The following is a 20,019-nucleotide window of genomic DNA, read 5'->3' on the forward strand; positions in this document are numbered from 1 at the left end:
GCCATTCAGTCTATGCCAACTGTATGATTCAGTTTGACCCACGGCCTGAACTTGCTGTAATTTTCTCTATCAACTTGGCTACTGTTGAATGTCTATCCAACGCTTTTAGTGCATGAAGTCCCAACTAGCAGAGATCATGGTGTGGCACTGGCAGTTTTACCATCAGGGAAACTAATTCCAAGCTGATAAAATTTGGTTCTGATGCATTCAGCTGCATCAGTCTGACAAGTCACAATTACTTCCCTGGGGAGGTGTAGCCATCCAGAAATCCACAGCTATTGTGGTAGGTGACCAACAGGGTGAGATTTGCTTCTGTTAGCTAGATGTGAATCTAGGGTGGCATATCACTGGTTGCCAGGATTGGGAATAGTTGTGGGTATTTGGAAGTGGAGGGGCAAACAGCCAAAGGTTGCTCATGGTGCTATTACAAGGAATTGCTTCCTTTAACATGTATGTGAATAACCAGGTTATAGGTTAAAGATGGATTACTCAGGTGGTAATCTCTGATCTACTAGTGCTGGTGAGTATAGGAGGATAGGTCAGATGAATGGTGGCTAAGGGGATAGTGAGGAGGGAAGGCTTTAAGCTTTCTAGGTTGTGTGACTTCTGCAGGAAGGTATTTGCAACCTGATCTATATGTCTAGTATTTTTGCAGGGAAGCTGGGCGGTACTGTTGGGAGAATTTAGAAAATATTGGCAGGGAAATGGAATATGGATTTCCTTACCTGTAACATCTTCCCAGTTGGACATCAAGTCTGTACAATTAGTGCCAGACTTGTGCATGCTTGCTCAGATCAAAGAGATTAGAGGTTAACTGCAAACTACAAGGGACATAATCAACAAATGTGCATGTGATACTGCTAGAGACAGTCGGAAGAAAAGCAAGACTTGCAGGCACATTTCTGCTTGGAGTCTTCGGGTGTGGTTTTTTTTTGGGGGGGGGGGGGGTTGAATTTGCAGTTAGATGTCCATGCCTGAGGGAGGATGTCAGCTTCAGATGAAGCCATGTGGGTAGAGATTGGAGACAATGTGATCACTTTGAGAGGATGTTCATACCACCATCAGGAAGTAAAAGCAGAAGGGCATTTGGTAGGCTGGGGATTTCAACTTGATGGTAATTTGGATTGCTTTAGTGTGAAAGGCTTGGTGTGCAATTGTTGATGTGAATGCAGGAAGACTTTTCTTGAGGCAATGCATTGATCTTGCTAAAGGAGGCAGTTCTGAATCTGTGGTGAATGTGGCTGCAGTAGATAAGTGGTTTAACTGTCAAAGTATTATGATGTTTACCATACGCTAAGCTTCAAGGTGTTTTCTTGAAGGCTTAAAGGTGGTCTGAAAATGAAGAAACTGAATATGCTGGAGGTGGGGGGGAGAAGAGAGAGGGGAGGAGTGGAGTGGCAGAAGTAAGACTGGAACAAGTGGGCTGGTTCAGTATTGTAAGACAGTCGAAGTAGACTGCATCAGCCACTTCCAGGCATGCCTACACCATGGTGGGCAAATTGAAAAGGAAGATCTTTGCAAAAGGGAAATGTTTTGGAAGGTGGAGGGACCATGAATTATCTCCTGGCAGACAAGACTGAGGAAGATACAAAATCATTTTAAATGGTAAGAGGATAACTAGAGATGGGTGGTCTTAATACTACCTTTTTGTGAATACAGACGGGAGTATTGTACTTGAAGTTTTGTAAAGGGTTGGGGGCGGAGTGAAATTTTACTGCATTTTGTCATTTCAAAAGGTTGTTGGCTTGGTGAGAATGCATTCCAAACTGCTGGGGCCCTGCCAGAGTCTTACAAACTTTATAGGTAAGATGCCAGAAGATGGGTAGCCTTGTTCAAGAGCAGCAGCAAAGATGCAACAGATTAAATCACAGACCTGAGTGTCTGTATTGTCAGTGGTAGGCAAACTGTTGTATTGTGATCAATCTGCATTTGGAAAAGCAGCAATTAATCAGATGGTCAGCAAAGCTTTAGGAGATCCTGTATGACCAAGTTGATATTTTGGAAGAGTTAACATTTGAGGAAAATGCAGATGATGTAGTATGCATAAATTCAATAAGGCCTTGTTCCCACTTGGAACAGTTTAAAGGATCAAAGCCTGCATGTCCAGAAACATCTAGTAAATTGGATCCAAAATTAATTTGTGGTATGAGTGCAGCATTGTTCTGTAGTTGGGGATCCTCTGGCTCTGTACTAGAATCTTTGCTGTTAAGTAAACTAGCCAAGTGAATATATACTGAGAGTTCGTAGATATGAACTGGTGGTGCTGCTGATTGAGGCTGTTAGGGTGCAAACACGAGGAAATCTGCAGATGCTGGAAATTCAAACAACTGTTAGGGTGATGAGTTGGTATGATGGGCAGATTAATGAATTTAATCCTAATATGGCAGCATGGTAGTGTAGTGTTTAGCACAGTGCTTTACAGTACCAGTGACCTGCGTTCAATTCCCGTTGCTGCTTGTAAGGAATCTGTACATCCTCCCCGTGACAGTGTGTGTTTCCTCTGGGTGCTCCGGTTTCCTATCACAGCCCAAAATTGTAGGTTAATTGGTCATTGTAAATTGTCTCATGATTAGGCTAGAGTTGAACTTGGAGTGCTGGGTGGCACAGCTCAAAGGGTTGGAAGGGTCTGTTCCACACTGCAGGTCAGTAAATGTACAAGTGATCAACTTCGGGCAAGGGGCGGTGGGGGTGGTCTAGGTGTTGAAAGTCAATGGTGTGTCCCTAGGGAGTATGGAGTAATATATTAGTATATAACTTTGTACACGTGGCACAGTAGCATAGTGGTTAGCATAACTACTACAGTGCAGGCAGCCGGGGGCTCAAATCTGCCACTGTCTGTAAGGAACTCATTCTCCCTGTGACTGCATTGGATCCTTCAAGTGTTCTGCTTTTCTCCACATTCTGAAGCTTTAAGGTTAGTAGGATAATTGGTCGAGTGGATGGAATTGAGTGGTACAGACTTGTTGAGCTGGAAGAAACTATTACAGTGTTTTTTTAAAAAAAAAAAAACACCACCAAGTCAAAAGTGCTTAAAGACATGGGGTACTTGCATAAATATAAAGGTAGAGGTATTGTACTTGAAGTCACAGCTGGAGTACTTTGCACAGTTCTGGTAGCTGCACTATAGTTGTAAATTGTGTATGGCGAATGCTGCTTCTGCCATGCCTATGACCAGCTCGGCTTTGATTTTGACTTTATGATCGTACTGGGGAGGGTGAAGAGAAGTTGCCTTGAAGTGGAGCACTTCAGTTATGGCAGGCAACTAGATGGGCTGGACTTGTTCTCCAGCAGTTTAGTAGTCGGGGAAGAGAACAGAACCTGAATGGTATACAAGATTAGGAGGCATGGAGTAAACGGCAGGGAAACTTCCCCATGGCAGAACTGCTTAACGTTAAAAGGTTGGTCTTCATGAGAGCAAGTGGTCCATTCAGCCCACCTAGTCTGCTCTGCCATTTGATCCTGGTTGATTTTATTACCCCCTCAAACCCCTTCTCTTGCCTTCTCCCTGTAACCTTTTGATAACCTCTGCTTTAATTATACTCAATGACTTGGCTTCTGCAGCTGTTAGTGGTAATGAATTTCAGATTCCCCACCCGCTGCCTAAGGGCATTTCTCCTAATCTGTTCTCAAGGGACGTCCTTGCATTGAAGTTGTGCCCTCTGTTCCCAGACTCTCCCGCTGTCGGAAATGTCCTCTGCACACCCTTTCAATATTTGACAGGTTTCATTGAGGCCTTCAAAGGGGCTTCAGTAGGTTCAGGTTAGAGCAGATCAGAGTAATAACTTGTGGCTTGAATCTGGAGTAGGCTGCCCAATAAATAGAAGCAGGTACTCTACTGGGACTGGAAGATGTAGAAAGACACTTGCCAGTTACCACCACCTGGCCCAAGGCTGCCCATGCCTTGGTGATTTGGAGAGGTAGTTGATCAGAATGGACGTGGCTGGTTTCCGTGCTGTGACTTCATGTAGTGCTTTATCTCTCAAGTGCTGTCAGGCGGCTCTCCAGTATTTTGTATATGCTGCAGCTCATTAAAACATTCTTTGGATTCCAAATCTCTCCAAGCTAGTTTCCTGTGGAAGATAACAAATGCTTCTCTTCAAATGTTTTGCTTTCTGTGCCCATGTTTAGTATGGACTGTCATTTTAATTGAAGCTTAATACCCCAGTTTCCAAACATGAGTGATAAATAACCTCATTTTAACTTGTGTATAATTGCTTTCATACTATGGCAAAATTAAGAACACAAAAAACAACTACAGCACTGTACAAACCCTTGGCCTACATTGTTGTGTTTACCCTTCAACATTATATTAAGATATTAATTCACTTAACAGCAAATTGGTTGCATTCCTAACTCAGTACTGAGCAAATGGGATATGAACTGCGTAGAGAAACTAAAATTGGGGAATAGGTTACTAAAACATAGAATATTACAGCACACTACCAGCCCTTTGGCCTACTATGTTGTGTCAATCTTTCAACCCAGTAGATTAATCTAACCCTCCTCCTCCCCCCCCCCCCCCCCCCCAAAACATAGGGAGTCCATTTTTCTACCATCCATGTGCCTAAGTTTAAGTGGCAGGATATTCCTCGCACAAACTTTTTTTTTAGGAAAACTCGTTTCTGACCACCCCCCCCCCCCCCCCCCCCCATGTTTTCTCTAATCACCTTCAAATTATACCCCCTGGATTAGCCATTTCCTCCCTGGAGGGTTGGTTTGTGTACGGCTGGAAAGGGGGTAAAATCTTGGTACTAACTGTAAAATTGGAAATAGTGTACGACATTCCCAACAGGCAATTGACTTCTCATCTGGGAGGTTGCAAGTTTTGCCTTTCAGTGGTGGGCGTGGGACAACTGCATGAAATCTCCAGAAACTAATTCTAATTAAACCTGTCAACTCTGCTGGCAAGAGCTGTAGGAGACCTTCAGCTCCGATGCAAGGTGGGGGGGGGGGGGGGGAGAGGAAGAAAGCATTAATGAAACTGGAATGCTCTAAGGCTACTTGTGGCAACTACATTAGTGAAAACACCACAGTCAAAACTTAAAAGGTATCCCTTAATAAAGAAATCCACACTGCCCAGATCAAATAGGCTACACTATAATCCTTGATTCTGAATGGAAGTCGGTTTGTGACTTTTGAAACTGAGTGTCAGAAACTTGTCCCTAATTCGGTACTTGTGCTGACCTTGGCCATTTAAACCCACCATATGGGGGAAGGTGGGGATCTTCAGATTTATTATCAAAGTACATGTGTCATCATTTACAACCCTGAAACGTTTTCTTGTGGAGATGCACAGTTGATTCAAGAGACCGGTGGAATCGGTGAAAGACCAGCACCCAACAGGACGGATAAACGTCTGATGTGCAAGAGGCACTAAACTGTGCAAATACAAAAGAAAAATATAATAAATATTTAAGCAAAAAATATCAAACATGAGAAGTCCTTGAAAGTGAACCCATAGGTTGTGGGCACAGTTCAGTAATGGGGCAGGTGAAGATATACCCCCCAGTTCGAGAGATAGTAACTGCTCCTGAACTAGCTGGTGTGGGTCCAGAAGCTGCTGTCCCTTCCAGCAGCAATGGCCAGGGTACTGGGGTCCTTGATAATGGATCAAGGACCACCAGCCTACCAATTCCTGTGGCTATCTTGACTATACCTCTTCCCACCCTGTCTCCTGCAAAAGCTGTTTTTTCCTCTCTGCTCCTTGGTCACTGCCGCATTTGTTTCCAAAATGAAGTTTTCTTTTCCAGGATATCAAAGCTGTCATCCTTCACAGGATGGGGTTTCTGCTGCCATTTCCCAGAAACCAGTGCTCACCCCATCCTTCTCTTGCCTTAACTGCGACATGTCCTTGCCTAACATCCCATGAACCTCTGCATCCAACACGTCAAACCACCAACCCCATCTTTTACCTCCTCCACACCCTCCCTCCCCAACTACCTGCTTTCCACAAGGATCACTCCCTCTGATTTCCCTGTCCATTCATTCTTTGCGCTAACCTCCCTGCAAGTGGCCAAGTGCTACACCTGCCCATTCACCTGCTCCCTCACCTCCACTCAGAGCCCCAAACAATCCTTCCAGGTGAGGCAACACTTCAACTGCAAATATGCTGGGGTTGCCTGGTGCTCCTGATGCAACCTCCTCCACATTGGTAAGACCCATTGTAAATTAGGGGACTTTATTTATTTTTTTTTAAAGCACCTCCACTCTATCTGCCTAAAGTGGAACTTCCCTCTGACCTCTTGCTACTCCTCAAATCCCTATCACCTCTCCTTGGTGCCCCTCTTTCCTTTCTCCTATGGTCCTCTTTTCTCTCCTATTAGTGATTCCTTCCTTTCCAGCCCTTTACCTTTCTTGCCCACCTGGCTTCACCCATCACCTAGCTATCCTCCTTCTGCTCCACCCTACCTTTCTATTCTGGCGTCTTCCCTGTTCTCGGTGTCTCAGTCCAAAACATTGACTGTTTGTTCATTTCCCATAGATGCTGCCTAACCTGAGAACGTCCAGCAATTTGTGAGTTTTGAATTGAATTGACTTTATTTCTTACACGCTTCACGTGCATGAGGAGTAAAAATCTTTACGTTATGTCTCCATCTAAATCTGCAATCATAGTAATTTATAATAAATGGAACAGTCGATGTAATATAGTATACACTCAAGATCAGCATGAATTAAGCAGGCTGATGGCCTGGTAGAAGAAGCTGTCCCGGAGATGGGTCCTGGCGGTACCATTTTCCAGATGGTAGCAGCCAGAATAGATGATCCTATGGGTCCTTTTTACACATCCATCCTTGTAAGTGTCCTGAACCATGGGAAGTTCACAACCGCAGATGTGCTGGGCTGTCTGCACCACTCTGCGGAGTCCTGTGATTAGGGAGGTACGGTGCCCATATCAGGCAGTGATGCAGCCAGTCAGGATGCTCTCAATTGTGCCCCTGTAGGATCTGAGGGTCCATACCAAACTTCCCCAACTGCCTGAGGTGAAAGAGGCACTGTAGCTTGTGTGTACATGCGATGGATGATGCTATCTTGAGAACACTTTGTGCAGACGTGCTCGGTGGGGGGGGGGGGGGGGGAGGACTTTATCAGTGATGGACTGGGATGTATCCACTACTTTATGTAGGATTTCCACACAAGGGCACTGGCATTTCAAAACCAGTTGGTAGACTCTTCTGCACACCTATGAAAGTTTGTTTCTAGTTTCTAATTTTTTGTGAATTGCCCTCCTTTTGGCGTGTCATTACACAAAAGCATCTACTGAAGTATCTGCACTTCTGGTTTGAAACCAATTTTTTTGAATCCTAGCTTGTAAGTCATCTCGCTGAATTGCTTCCGTTGGATTCTATAAAAACAAATACTTGCACTAGCGTCAAGATGGCTCCAGTCATTTTGTGAGTTATTAAAGTGCGTGTTTAATTGATCAGTATCCAAGTGGACTGCAGAACATTCTCAGTTTCTCTAGGGGAGTGGTATTGTGGCTTTGATTCTCAGCAGAGTATAAAAGTCTGGCCAAGGAGTAATATGCAGGAGTATTCTAGCAAATGTAGGCAGTGAGTCTTATGGGGATGATTTGAATTTCACTTTGAATAATTGGTATGGGAGCATTGCAAACTACAGGGAATTATTCTGTAGTAAATGTTTCAAATTGCTCATTCTTGGAACCAAGCTGGTTAGATTTTTGGTTGCCAGCAAGATAGATGACGGTTTTGCTTCATAGGATTATGCAGGGGCAATGAGGTGACATTTGTGGTACTTTGGGTGGGGGATATCAATTGGGTGCCATTGACCAGCTGTTGAGGCACAGTGTGGCTTGTGATAAGATGTTATCCAAGCATTCTTCTGGAGAAGGTTCTTGCTGGAATTTTTATTGTGCATCAGAAGATACTTTAATGACCTTAGCACTGAAATGGCTTGGGTGGAGGAGTTTGGATAGAGACCAGTGAGTCTTTTGCATAGGCTCCCAACCTTTTTTTGATGCCATGGACCAATGCCATTAAGCAAGAGGTCTGTGGACCCCAGGTTGAGAGCCCCTGCTCTGGTCAGAGATCCTCAGCTTCATCTATAGCTTTCAGATTCGGAGTGATTCTGCAGTGATGTTTCTGCAAGCTGAAGGGTCATAGTGATCAATAATTCCACATGTTGAGTCACTAAGTTGGCAAATAGCAACGCTTGGCCTTGTCTAGTTCGCAATGCCAGATCAAGGGTGTCTACTGCTGTTTCTTTGACCTGGCAATTCCTTGCCTGTTATGTGCATCTGGGTGGTAAAGTCAGCTCCGAACGATGGCAGAATGCTATTCAGATCTGGGGTTGTTCAGGAGGCTCCTAGCATATCATATATGGAGTAGACATTACAGGTACCTGTTTTCTTGCAATTTGGCTGTGAGTGGGTAGCCATTGCCCACAAGCTATCAGGCTTGACAGTGAGGTCTTGATCCAGTGACAAGTGTGATCAATAGCAGAGAGAAGGCTACATGGGAGATGGTGTCCATTGGCTTGCTTGTGGCTGTAATCCCAATTCCAATACCACGCCTGCCCCCAACTGAAGCCATTCATATCAGAGGTGCAGAAGATGGAAGCCAGTGATCTCCAGTGCTGGTTACTTGAAGTAAATGACTGTGCTGGCTCAGAACTAATTGGACAAGAGCTCAAGAGCTATGAGGTAATATTGTATCTGCTAAAACCCTGGTGAGACCATACTTGTAATATTGTGAGTTCTGTTTGCCACACAAAGGAATATGGAAGCTTTAGGGAGGGTCAAGAGGTGGTTTGCCAAGATGCTGCCTGGATTGGAGAGCTAGAGGAAAATGTGGAGCGAAGGAAAATGGTAGAGGTGTATAGATGAGGGGCAGAGATCCTTTCCTTCCCCCACCCCCAGTGGAAATGGCTAACATGAGGGAGGTGTGATTTTAAGGTGATTGGAGGAAGGTATAGGGAGGATGCATAAGTAGGCCTTTTACAGAATGGTGGGGTGTGTGCTTTGTTCTGCCAGGGGTGATTGTAGAAGCAGATTAGGGGGATTTAAGAAACTCTTAAGCTCGTGATGATTAAGAAATGGAAGGCTTTGTAGGCAGGAAGGTTAGATTTCTCCTAGAGGTTAAAAGGCCAGCACAACATTGTGGTTCTAACTTTGGGTAAGGGGGCAATTACCCAACATCTGAAATGGGCTCTTGCTCCACATCTGTGGATGTTTTGGGGTACTGGACCTCAATGTCCCATGCTTCAAATGGAGTGAGGCTGCTGGTATTCCTCTTTGGGATACTATAGAGAAAAAGTCAAAAACCACAGATATCTAAGTTCTAAGACCTGTGGAAGTTCTCCCTTGAAGGAAACCTCCAAACCGTTGGGTCCAGGTTTTAATGGATATTAAAACAAATGGTTTATGTAGGATTAGTGTAAACAGGTAAAGCTTTATTTGTCGCGTGTGTCAAAATGTGATGCAGTGTGAGGTTTAAAAAGGTTCGGTGCTTTACGGCTCTTTTGGCGGGCTGCAATCAGCATAGCCGATAAAAGGGTGTAAGTGGAGTGACCGTTGTTAGAGCAGGGTGTTATTGCAGTGGTCTGGCTTTGGCAAGAGCAGGCAGAGGTTCTAAGTAGGTTTCTAGCAAGTTTCTTTTTGTTGGTACTTAGCTAGTGTACTGAGAATGGGTCTGGAGGTAGTGGTATGTTCCTTGTGGGATGTGGGAGCTCTGGGAGACCTCCAGTCTCCCTGATAACTACATCTGTACAAACTGCATCAAGCTGCAGCTCCTCGGAGACGGTTGTCCAAGGAACTGGAGCTGCACCTCAATGTCCTTCGGTTCGTGGAAAAAGAGATGATAGATGGGAGCTACAGAGAGGTCCGTCACCTCTATTGTAGGAGGCAGGTACCTGGGTGACTGTCAGGAGAGGAGAAGGGAATGGACAGCTAGAGGCAGAGTTGCCCCCTCTGGCTGTTCCCCTCAATATGGATACTATTGTGGGGTGGGGGGGGGGGGGGGGGAAACCAGGTCTCTGGCACTGAGTCTGGCTCTGTAACTCAGAAGGAATTGGGGGGTAGTGGAGGAGTGCAGTAGTGATGGGGAATTCCATAACTAGAGGAGCAGATAAGGGCTTCTGTGGATGTGGAAGAGACATCCGGATCGTATGTTGCCTCCCAGATGTCAGTGTTGGGGATATCTCAGGTAGATCCACAGCTTTTTTTAGATGGGGACGGTGAACCAACAACATAGGAAGGGAAAAGGAGAGATCTTGAAGAGGGGATATAGGGAGTTAGGCAGAAAGTTGAAAAGCAGGACCTCCAGGGTAGCAATCTCAGGATCGCTGCCTGTGACACATGCCAGTGAAGATGAGAATAGGATGATTTGGCATGATAGCGCAGGTGTGCTGAAGAACGGGGGCAGAGTTTCAGGTGTCTGGATCATTGGACTCTCTTCTGGGGAAGGTAGGATCTGTACAGCTGATCCCAAGGGGACACCCATATCCAGGATGTACCCTCTGGGGAGGGTTTAAACTAATTTGACAGGGGTATGAGAACCAGAGTGATAAGACTGAGGATTGGGCAGCTGGTATAAAACTAGATGCAATGTATAGTGAAACTGAGGAAGGACAGACAGATGATAGGACAAAATTGCAGTCAGGGAAATGATTTGAAATATAATGGCCAAAATCAAAGGATGGTAAATACAGGACTGAAGGTGTTGGATTTGAATGTATGCATTACATGGAATAAGGCAGATCTTGTAGCGCAGTTGGAGATTGGCAGGTGTAGCGTTGTGGGCTCTGAGTCATGGCTGAAAGAAGATCATAGTTGGGAGCTTAATATCCAAGGATGCACAGTATATCAAAATGACAAGCAGGTAGGCAGAGGGAGTAGAGTGCTTGTATAGGTTTTTTTAAAAAGTGTCTGTATATCCTGAGAAAGTGGGGACAAAAGAATGGAAAATGTAGAATCCTTGTGGGTAGTTAAGAAACTGCAAGGGTGGAAAAGACCCTAATAGGAGTTGTATACAGGCCTGTAAACAGTAGCTAGGATGAGAGCTACAAATTTCAGCAAGATATAGAAAAGGCATGTGTTTTTTAAAAGTGTTTTGATAATTATGGAGGATTTCAACATGTAGGTAGATTAGGTAAAATGAGGTTGGAGCTGGATCCCAAGAGGGAATTTATAGAAGCCCACAAGATAGCTGCTTAGGGCAGCTTGTGGTTGAGCCTACAAGGGGAATGGCAGTTTGGGATTGGGTATTATATAATGGCCAAGATTTGATTAGGAAGCTCAAGGTAAAGAAACCTTTCAGGAAGCAGTGTTCATAATATGATAGAATTCGCCCTTCTGTTTAAGAAACTAAAATGTGATTTCTCAGTTTTACAGTGGAGTAAAGGGAATTAGAGGCATGAGAGGTGCTGGCCAAAGTTGATTTCGAAGGGGATGCTAGCAGGGATTATGGCAGAACAGCAACGACTGGTGTTTCTGGGGGAAATCTGGAAGATGCAAGAACGATGTGTCTCTCAGATGAAGTATTCTAAAGGAGGATGAGACAACTGTGGCTAATAATTGCAGTCAAAGGCAGCATAAAAGCTGTAATGTGAGGGCATGTAATGTAGGAAAAATTAGTGGGAAGGTAGAGGATTGGGAAGCTTTTTTAAAATTAACAGAAGGAGACTAAAGCCATAGAGAAGATGAAATAGGAAAACAAAAGTGTTTTAGTCTTCATCGTAGAAGAGACTAGCAGAAGTGAATGTCATTGCTATTACTAATGAGTTGCTTGGTAAGGTGAGAAGGCTGAAGGTAGATAAGCCAATTGTACAAGGGTTCTGAAAGAGGTAGCTGAAGGTTTTGGTAATGATCTTACTGGAATCACTGGATTCTGGAATGGCTCTGGACGACTGGAAATTGTAAATGTCACTAAAAAGGGAGGGTGGCAAAAGAAAGATAATTGTAGGCTAATTGGCCCGACTTCAGTGGTTGGGATGATGTTGGGATCCCATTAAGGATAAGGGATCGGGGTACTAGGAGACCCATTTTTAAAAAAAAAAAAATAAAAAATTGTCCAAAGTCAGCATGGTTTAAGGCAGGGGTGGCCAACCTTTAATGTTCCATGCATCAATTTTTTTTTTCACGCTCGAGTTCCGTTGCACCATACAACTCTTGTACCCCCACAATTCTTGTAAAAAAAAAAAAAAAATGTTAATATAGAACTCGTGTGTGGAAAAAATAGCATCTGAACTCGTGCATAGAAAAAATTGATGTGTAGAATGTAAAAGATTGGCCACCCCTGGTTTAAGGGATAAACTTGCCTGACAAATCTGTTGGAATTCTTTGAGGCAGGATAGACGAAGGAGAATCATTGGATGTTTACTTCAATTTTCTGAAGCTCTTTGACAAGATTTGCATATGAGGCTGCTTAACAAGCTAAGTGCCCAAGGTACTAGTAAGGATAGAAGATTAACTGACAGGAGGCAAAGCGTGGGAATAAGGGGCCTTTCTGGTTGGCTGCCAGTGACAGGCTGCAGGGGATCTGAATTGGGACCATTTTTCATAATATATGAACAACTTGAATGCCAGGTCGTCACTACCTCCTCCCATAGATGCTGTCTGGCCTGCTGAGTTCTGCCAGCATTTTGTGTTTTTATTTATTTCTGGCATCTGCAGATTCACTTGTGTTGCCTTTGAATGCCAGAATTGATGACTTTGTGGCCAAGTTTGCAAATGATACAAAGATGGGTGGGAGGAGTAGGTAGTGTTGAGGAAGCAGGGAGTCTGCGGAAGAACTTGGGCAGATTAGGAGAATGTGGAAAGAAGTGGCAGATGGAATATAGTGGCATTTGTATGGTCATGCACTTTGGCAGAAGGAATAAAGGTGTTTGACTGTTTTGAAAATTCAAAACTGAGGTCCAAAGACTTGGGAGTCCTTGTGCAGGTTTCACTAAAAGTTGAATCAGTGAGGAAGGCAAATGAAATGTTAATATTAATTTTGAGGAGACTAGAATAGAAAAGCAAAGATGTAATGCTGAGGCTTCAAGTCATTGGTTAGAGTATTGAGTAGTTTTGGACCATTTATCTAAGAGATGTGCTGCCATTGGAGAGGGTCCAGAGGAGGTTCATGAGAATGATCCCAGGAATGAAAGTGTTGACACGTAAGGAGTATTGGATGGCTCTGGCCCTGTATTCCCTGGTGTTTAGAAGAATCGGGTGGGGGGGAGGAATCCCATTGAAACCTTTCAAATATTGAAAGCCTAGATAGAATGGTTGTGGAGAGGATGTTTCTTCTACTGAGAGACTATAGGGCCAGATGGCACAGCATCAGAATTGAGGGATGTCAATTTAGAACAGATAACTTTCTTTAGCCAGGGGTTGGTGATTCTGTGGAATTTATTACCACAGATGGGTCTGCAGGCCAAGTCTTTGTGCATATTTATGGTAGAGGTTGATGTTTAATCAGGGTGTCAAAGGTTATGGGGCAAAGGCGGGGCAAAGGCAGGGCAATGAGATTGAGAGGGATAACGTGCCACAGTAACGTAGTGGTTAGTGCATTACTATTGCAGCCCAGGGCATCGGAGTTCGATCCTGGTGTCCTTTGTAAGGAACAGCACACACAAAGTGCTGGTGGAACACAGCAGGCCAGGCAGCATCTATAGGGAGAAACGCTGTCGACGAAGGGTCTCGGCCTGAAACGTCGACAGCGCTTCTCCCTATAGATGCTGCCTGGCCTGCTGTGTTCCACCAGCATTTTGTGTGTTATTGTTTGAATTTCCAGCATCTGCAGATTTCCTCGTGTTTGTCCTTTGTAAGGAGATTGTTTATTCTCTCTGTGGAATGCCTGGGTTATCTCTGTGTGCTCCAGTTTCCTCCCACAGTCCAAAGACCTACTGGTTAACAGGTTATTTGGTCATTGTAAATTGCCCCATGATTAGGTTAAGGTTAAAATGGGGGTTGCTGGGCAGCACGGTTCAAAGGGCACTATCTCTAAATGAAGAAATCAGGCATGATGGAATGGTGGAGTATACTCTGGCTGACTGGCCTAATTCTGCTCCTATGTCTTGTGGTCATAAAACAATACATTACACTGTTTTTCAGGTTGATGTGCCTGTGACAGAGCTCTGCATTGATTCAGTGGACCAGTGTCTGTTTCTGTGCTGTATCATCCAAATTTGTTGAGAAAGCAGTGCTATTCTTTATAAACCAATACTTGTCAGCTTGATTTGGGTGTAGGCTGTGTTGTCATTCTGTGAACCATACATAAGGAAAGTGGTCTAGGAAGTCCAAATGAACAGGAGATGTCAGGCAAAGAAGCTTTTTGTCTGGACTAAAGGATTGGCTTTGAGGGTGCTTTTGTGACTGGCTCTTTTGTGGCAGCTGAAACAACTGTTTTAAGTTTCCATGTGATCTGCTTGGGTGGTTTTGCCTTTGACAGAAAAGGAAGTATTGCATTGGAAACTAATGATGCTCGGGGATGAACTTGAGGAATTGTCGGCAATCTAGCTGAACGTGAGTAGGAAGATTCGTTTGACGGGAATTCGAAGGAGGATGAGGACCCAGAGCACCAATTACTGGAAATTAGAATCTGTTATGTGATAACATCACTTTGCAAAGAAGTCACTGTTTATGAAGGGGAAGCATTTAGCAAAATTAGAGGATGTAATTAGTAGGGTAGATGAAAGCAAGCCAGTGAATGTAGTGTGTCTGGATTTTCAAAAGGCATTTAGTTAAGGTACTAAAAGTTGTAGAACAAGATGCAGGTCAGAGGGTCAATGGACGAGCAAGGATCTATAAAGTTAGCAAGGGGTTGTTGGGGATTAATGCAGTGTGTTTGACTAGTTACGATATCCTTAAAGCAGCAGATTTTGCTGATTTTTCTCCTCCCCCTCTCCCCCCCCCCCCCCCCCCCCCCACAACCAAGGCGAGGGCATGTTTCGGCCTGAAGCATCCAGCAATTCCTTTCCAGCCATCCCCACAGATGCTGCTTGGTGTGCTGAATCCCTCTAACAGATTGCTTGGCATATGGGAAGGTCAAAATGCAGCAGGTTGGGCAGTATCGGTGGAGGGGAATAAGCAGTCGACGTTTCATCATTGCTCAAAAGGTCTCGGCCTGAAACGTTGACTGCTTATTTCCCTCCATGGATGATGCTGATCTGCTGTTTCTCCAGCATTTTGTGCTACACAAGATTTCCATCATTTTTGGAATCTCGTGGCCTGATATGTAAAGCAGAGTGAATTGGAATGGCAAAAAGATGCTGGGTGAAAGAGTTACTTGGGCCACCCAGATAGGAATGGTGTTTAAAGATTGTGATGTTAGTACTTCAAGTTCTTGTCCTTGTCACATGGTGACAGCAGGGCTAGACCATTCAGCCCCTCATCAGCCATACAGCATGAAAGCAAGCCCTTCAGACCAATTGTCCCATGCTGAATCGTGAATCCTATCATTGCACAAACTCTCCACTTGAACGTGGGATCAATCCAGGCTGCCAAGAAATCTTATTAACCAAATAAGTGTGGTGCTTATTCTGTCAGTTTTTTTTTGTAGCCTCACGTCTTGTTTTGCTAGGTTGTAGTTTTCTTAATAATATCACCAGCCTACATGACCTGGGTGCTCATCGTGTTAAATGAAATCAGCAGAGGGCTGATATTGCCATTTATGTCACTGTCAAATGGAATCATCAGCCTCTTTATATTAATGAACAGGATCTTGAAATTCAGTTTCTTTTTGCTCCTGTGTTCTTTCTTTCACTTTATTAAGGCTTAAATCCATCCAAGTTAATTCTATGATCATTTAAGGTTTAAGGTTCACATGTAATCTAGTCCCATTTGTCCCATGCCCCACTAAACCTTTCTTAGCCATGTACTTGTCAAAGTACCTTTTTAAATATTCCTGCCTCAATCACTCCTGGAAGAAGTTGCCCCTCAGGTTTCTATTAAAACTCTTTCTCTCCCTCTCTTCCCCCCCCCCCCCAAAAAAAAACCTATGCCCTCTAGTTTTTAATTCTACTCTATAAACTAACATTGTAACTTTCTTGCCTCTGCCCCCTAACCAACTTCATGCCTCTTGATTCCCTTAAATCCTTTGCCCTGAATATGCTCAGCAACTGAGCCTCCACAGCTCTTGGTCTCTAATTGCAGAAATTGAGCCTCAAATTCAGAAACCGACTTTTATTTTAAGCTCAAGAATCTGACTGTGAAGTAGTTGAAACAGATCTTTAATAAGCATGGTTCAAAGTACGTCTTAAAGTATGTATACCTTCTATAAACTTGATGTGTCTCCTTGCAGGCAGCTACAAAGGAACCCATTTCAAAAAAAACTCATACCCCCAATCTGCAGAAAGAAAAACAAACAAATCATGCAAACAATAAAAGTAAGCAAATAGCATTCGGAACAAAGTGAGTCCTCAGGCCCGAAGCCGGGTGCAGGCCTCGGCCTCAGTTCAGCGCAGAGCTGAGTAAGTGTCGCAGAGCAGAACCGGCCCGACCCTCGCCTCTTGTCCGGGCACCCTGCCCTCTCAACCCATCTGGCCTGGTGTTTAAATTGTTCAAACATCTGATTGTTCCTCACAAGAGGACTAGGATGATTGTGTGAAGCATAAACATCGTGGATGGCTGGTCTGTTGTGCTCAGGATGCTAAAATGCAAGTCACTGAAAAATTTCCAAGCACTAGCAGGAGGCAGGGAAGGGGCTGACAGGCTCGTAGCAGTTCTTGGTTCTAAAAGTGGCATCTCAAACAATGCAGACTTCCAAAATTGGGCAACATTCAGTATTTAATCAACTTCTGAACAGTTGTAAGGTTTTATTTTTACCCATTTAAACACTTGGCCAGGATGGGTAAAATTGCCAAGTAGGCAACAGAGCTTGGTTTTGACAAGGACTTCAGTTTGTGGACTCCTACCACTTTGTGACATTGCTGCTTGACATCTGCCAGGAACTTCCCCAGGGTCTTGTTTAATAATTTCTCAAGACACCAGGATGTAGCATTTCAGCCCAATGAAATGCCACTCGCCATCTGATGTCTGCTTACTGAGTAATGCAAGTCCCTCCCGCAACTCCTTCAGATATTCTGGATCCTTGACCTTTGTCATTAGGTATATGAAAATATCTTATTTAACAATACATCTTGGAAACAAGTCTTTCTGATTTAAAGAGCTCATGTTGCCCAATTGCATCCATGCAACCCATTAACCTACAAATCTGTACGTCTTTGCAATGTGGGAGAGAATTGGAGCATCTTGCTGAGATGGAGAAAACATCCAAACTCCTTACAGTAGTTGAATTGAACCCGGGTCACTGTCACTGGAGCTGACTGCTATGCATGTGTGCAGCCCTGATTAGTGATGATATTAAGTGATCTTGTAACCAAAGAATAAGGAAGGATCACTAACTCGGAACACTGAGTCATGGACTCTTGCCTGTCCAGAGTGTTTCCAGACTTGCTTTCATTCAACCCCCATGGCTCTCTCCTAGATGGGGGGTTGGGGGGGGGAGGTGTTGGAAACTCCCTGGAAAGGAATGGAAGTCCGATATCCTAACAGGAGCCTATTCACATGCACTTTAGAGTAATTATGTGGATGGACCTAACCTTCAATAGGAGCTCTATATTTTCAGTCTTTCACAAGAAGCTGTTCCAGATGCTTAATCCTAAAGCATTCCATTTATCAAATGTTCTTCCTGTCCAGCTGTCAACTGTAAGCACTTTGTCCTAAGGTTAACCTAATGTATATTCCTTCCATATGTATCTCCTCATTTGCTATCTTGTATTTCAGCACCTCGCAATATGAAAATGGAACTTGTACATTTTAGTCATAACAAGTGATGGTTTACCAGAACTTTTCAATGAAAGTGGATATCACCAGAGGATTCCAGTGAGGTGGTTTCGCACCATGTGATGTCGATTTAAATTAATTGACTATTTCCAGCTTCTTAGCAGCTGACAAGTGATATTTTGCCTTAATATGGGGGTATTTGATTAAATAATTTAATGCCACATATTTAAATTCTAATCGCTTCCCTATTTCTTTTCTAGCCAGTTGGTTTTGTAACATTTGACAGCCGATCTGGAGCTGAAGCAGCAAAGAATGCATTAAATGTAAGTAACAGTCTGTTTGATGTATCCTGGGCCATTTGAATAATAAAAAAAAAGGGCTTTTCATATTATATTAAATTCCTATTGTGTTCTTGTTGTGAAGGTGACCACAATTAGACATGTCCCATCACTGGATTGTGTGAACTTTCTTCAACCACTTTCAATTACTGTATACACCAACCCAGTGTCCACACAGACTTTTTTTTTTAGTGAAAATGAGACCATGTGCGTTGCCAGTCTTGCAGAATGCTTTTTGCACATTGAACTTGCCAAATCTACTGTCCAGGTTGGAGGCGATGAATACTTTAATCCTATTGGGTTAGGACAAAGTTGGATCATGTCTTCATGTCTTGGAATATCAGATGTGCTGGTAAAGTCTTGAGCTGATGTGGAAATATTCTGGATGGGCTCCATGATATAAAATCATCATTGGGCAATTATTTTGGTACTAGGTCTACTGGCCCAAAGTTGGAATAATCCTAATCTTGGCCTGTACACCGTGGAATTCAAAGCTGAAATGTGGTACTAATGAAGATAATGGTGGCCATGAAACAGATGGTTAGTGAAATAGACGAATCCTGAAGATCATTTGGACTAATTTCTTTTAGGTGGCCATACTTTTGTATTATTTCCTTAAACACTTGACGTTGTAGGTTCGATAGCTGAGAAACCAAACCAATCCGTCCACTGCTACTTTCAGTGTAAGGTGTGATTTAATGCCCCACATTTTCCTGCAGCCCATCTGCGCTGGGGTGGTTTCCAGTAAGCCAGTTCCTTGGGATGTGGGAGGAATTTGGAGCCTCCAGATAAAACAGACAGGAGATCAGGATCAATCCCATGTCTGTGGAACTGAGGAGGCAGCTGTGCCACTCATCCCATCCTTTTGAATTTTGGAGATGGAACTGTTATTGCCAATCGGTGTTCCAGAATTCTGACTGCTATAAACTCGGTCACAAATAATGATTAATCCTTGAAAGGATCCTGTGGTCCAGCAAACCATTTGGTACAAGGGTAATGAGGGAGGAGTATTAAATGTACTGACATTGGAGAAGGTTCAAAGGTGGTTTACAAAAATGTTTCTGGGATTGAAAGGCTTTTATAAGCAGTATTTGATGGTGCTGGCCTGTACTCACTAGAATTTAGAAGAGTGGGGGGGGGGGGGCAGCGGCGTGAGATCTCATTGAATCCTATTAAATGTTGAAAACCCTTCATTGGAAACATCCTCTCTATTGTGGGGAAATCTTAGGACTAGAGGGCACAACATCAGAACAGACAGATCTCCATTTAGAATAGAGATGAGGAATTTCTTTGGCCAGAAGGTGGTGGAATTTGACACAGGTGGCTGTGGAGGCCAGGTCATTGGGTATACTTGAGGTGGAGATTGATAGGTTCTTGATTGGTTGGTGTGTGAAAGGTTACAGGGAGAAGGCAGGGGAATGGGGTTGAGAGGGAAATGGATCAGCCATGATCAAATGGCGGAGCAGACTCAAGCCAAGTATCCTGATTCTGCTCCCGTGTCTGGTTTGGTGAAAGTCTAGTTGACTTCTTCATCCTTTCCCTCTGATTTAATTAACCAAGCATCTAAATGGATGGCAGAGGCAAAACAGGATATGTCAGATGTTCAATCCTGTAGCATAGATCATAGACAGACCTACATTATTGATCCCGAGGGAAATTGGGTTAATAGGAATATAATAAGAATAGGTTAATAGGAATTGAGAGAATAGGAAGCACACAGATGAAATTGATAGAAATTGGTAAATTGAAAAGGTATGAGAAAATACTGGTACAAAGCGTTAAGAGTGGGGCACATTGGAAACTGAGTATTGGTAGGGTCAAGAGGAATTTGCAGCTGTCTTCATGGGGGCAATGCTGCACTGTACTGACATTGGGAAGGTGAACTACTATATGAATCACTGTTTGGCACAACACTAGAGGAAATGAAGTGGATTAGTACCTTTTTGAAAGTAGATG

At 43.7% G+C, this 20,019-nt stretch overlaps 1 protein-coding gene across 2 annotated transcripts in view; it reads left to right on the forward strand.

Annotated features, from left to right (window-relative positions):
* Positions 1-20,019, forward strand: part of rbpms2a (RNA binding protein, mRNA processing factor 2a) — a 120,704-nt gene that overhangs the window by 56,929 nt on the left and 43,756 nt on the right. For both annotated transcript variants that reach the window (XM_073025005.1, XM_073025004.1), the window contains one exon: positions 17,986-18,048. In XM_073025005.1, the coding sequence (XP_072881106.1) occupies positions 17,986-18,048 (63 nt within the window). The remainder of the gene's footprint in view (positions 1-17,985; positions 18,049-20,019) is intronic.

This window comes from Hemitrygon akajei, chromosome 21, assembly GCF_048418815.1.
Source record: "Hemitrygon akajei chromosome 21, sHemAka1.3, whole genome shotgun sequence".
NCBI classification, from domain to species: Eukaryota; Metazoa; Chordata; class Chondrichthyes; order Myliobatiformes; family Dasyatidae; genus Hemitrygon; species Hemitrygon akajei.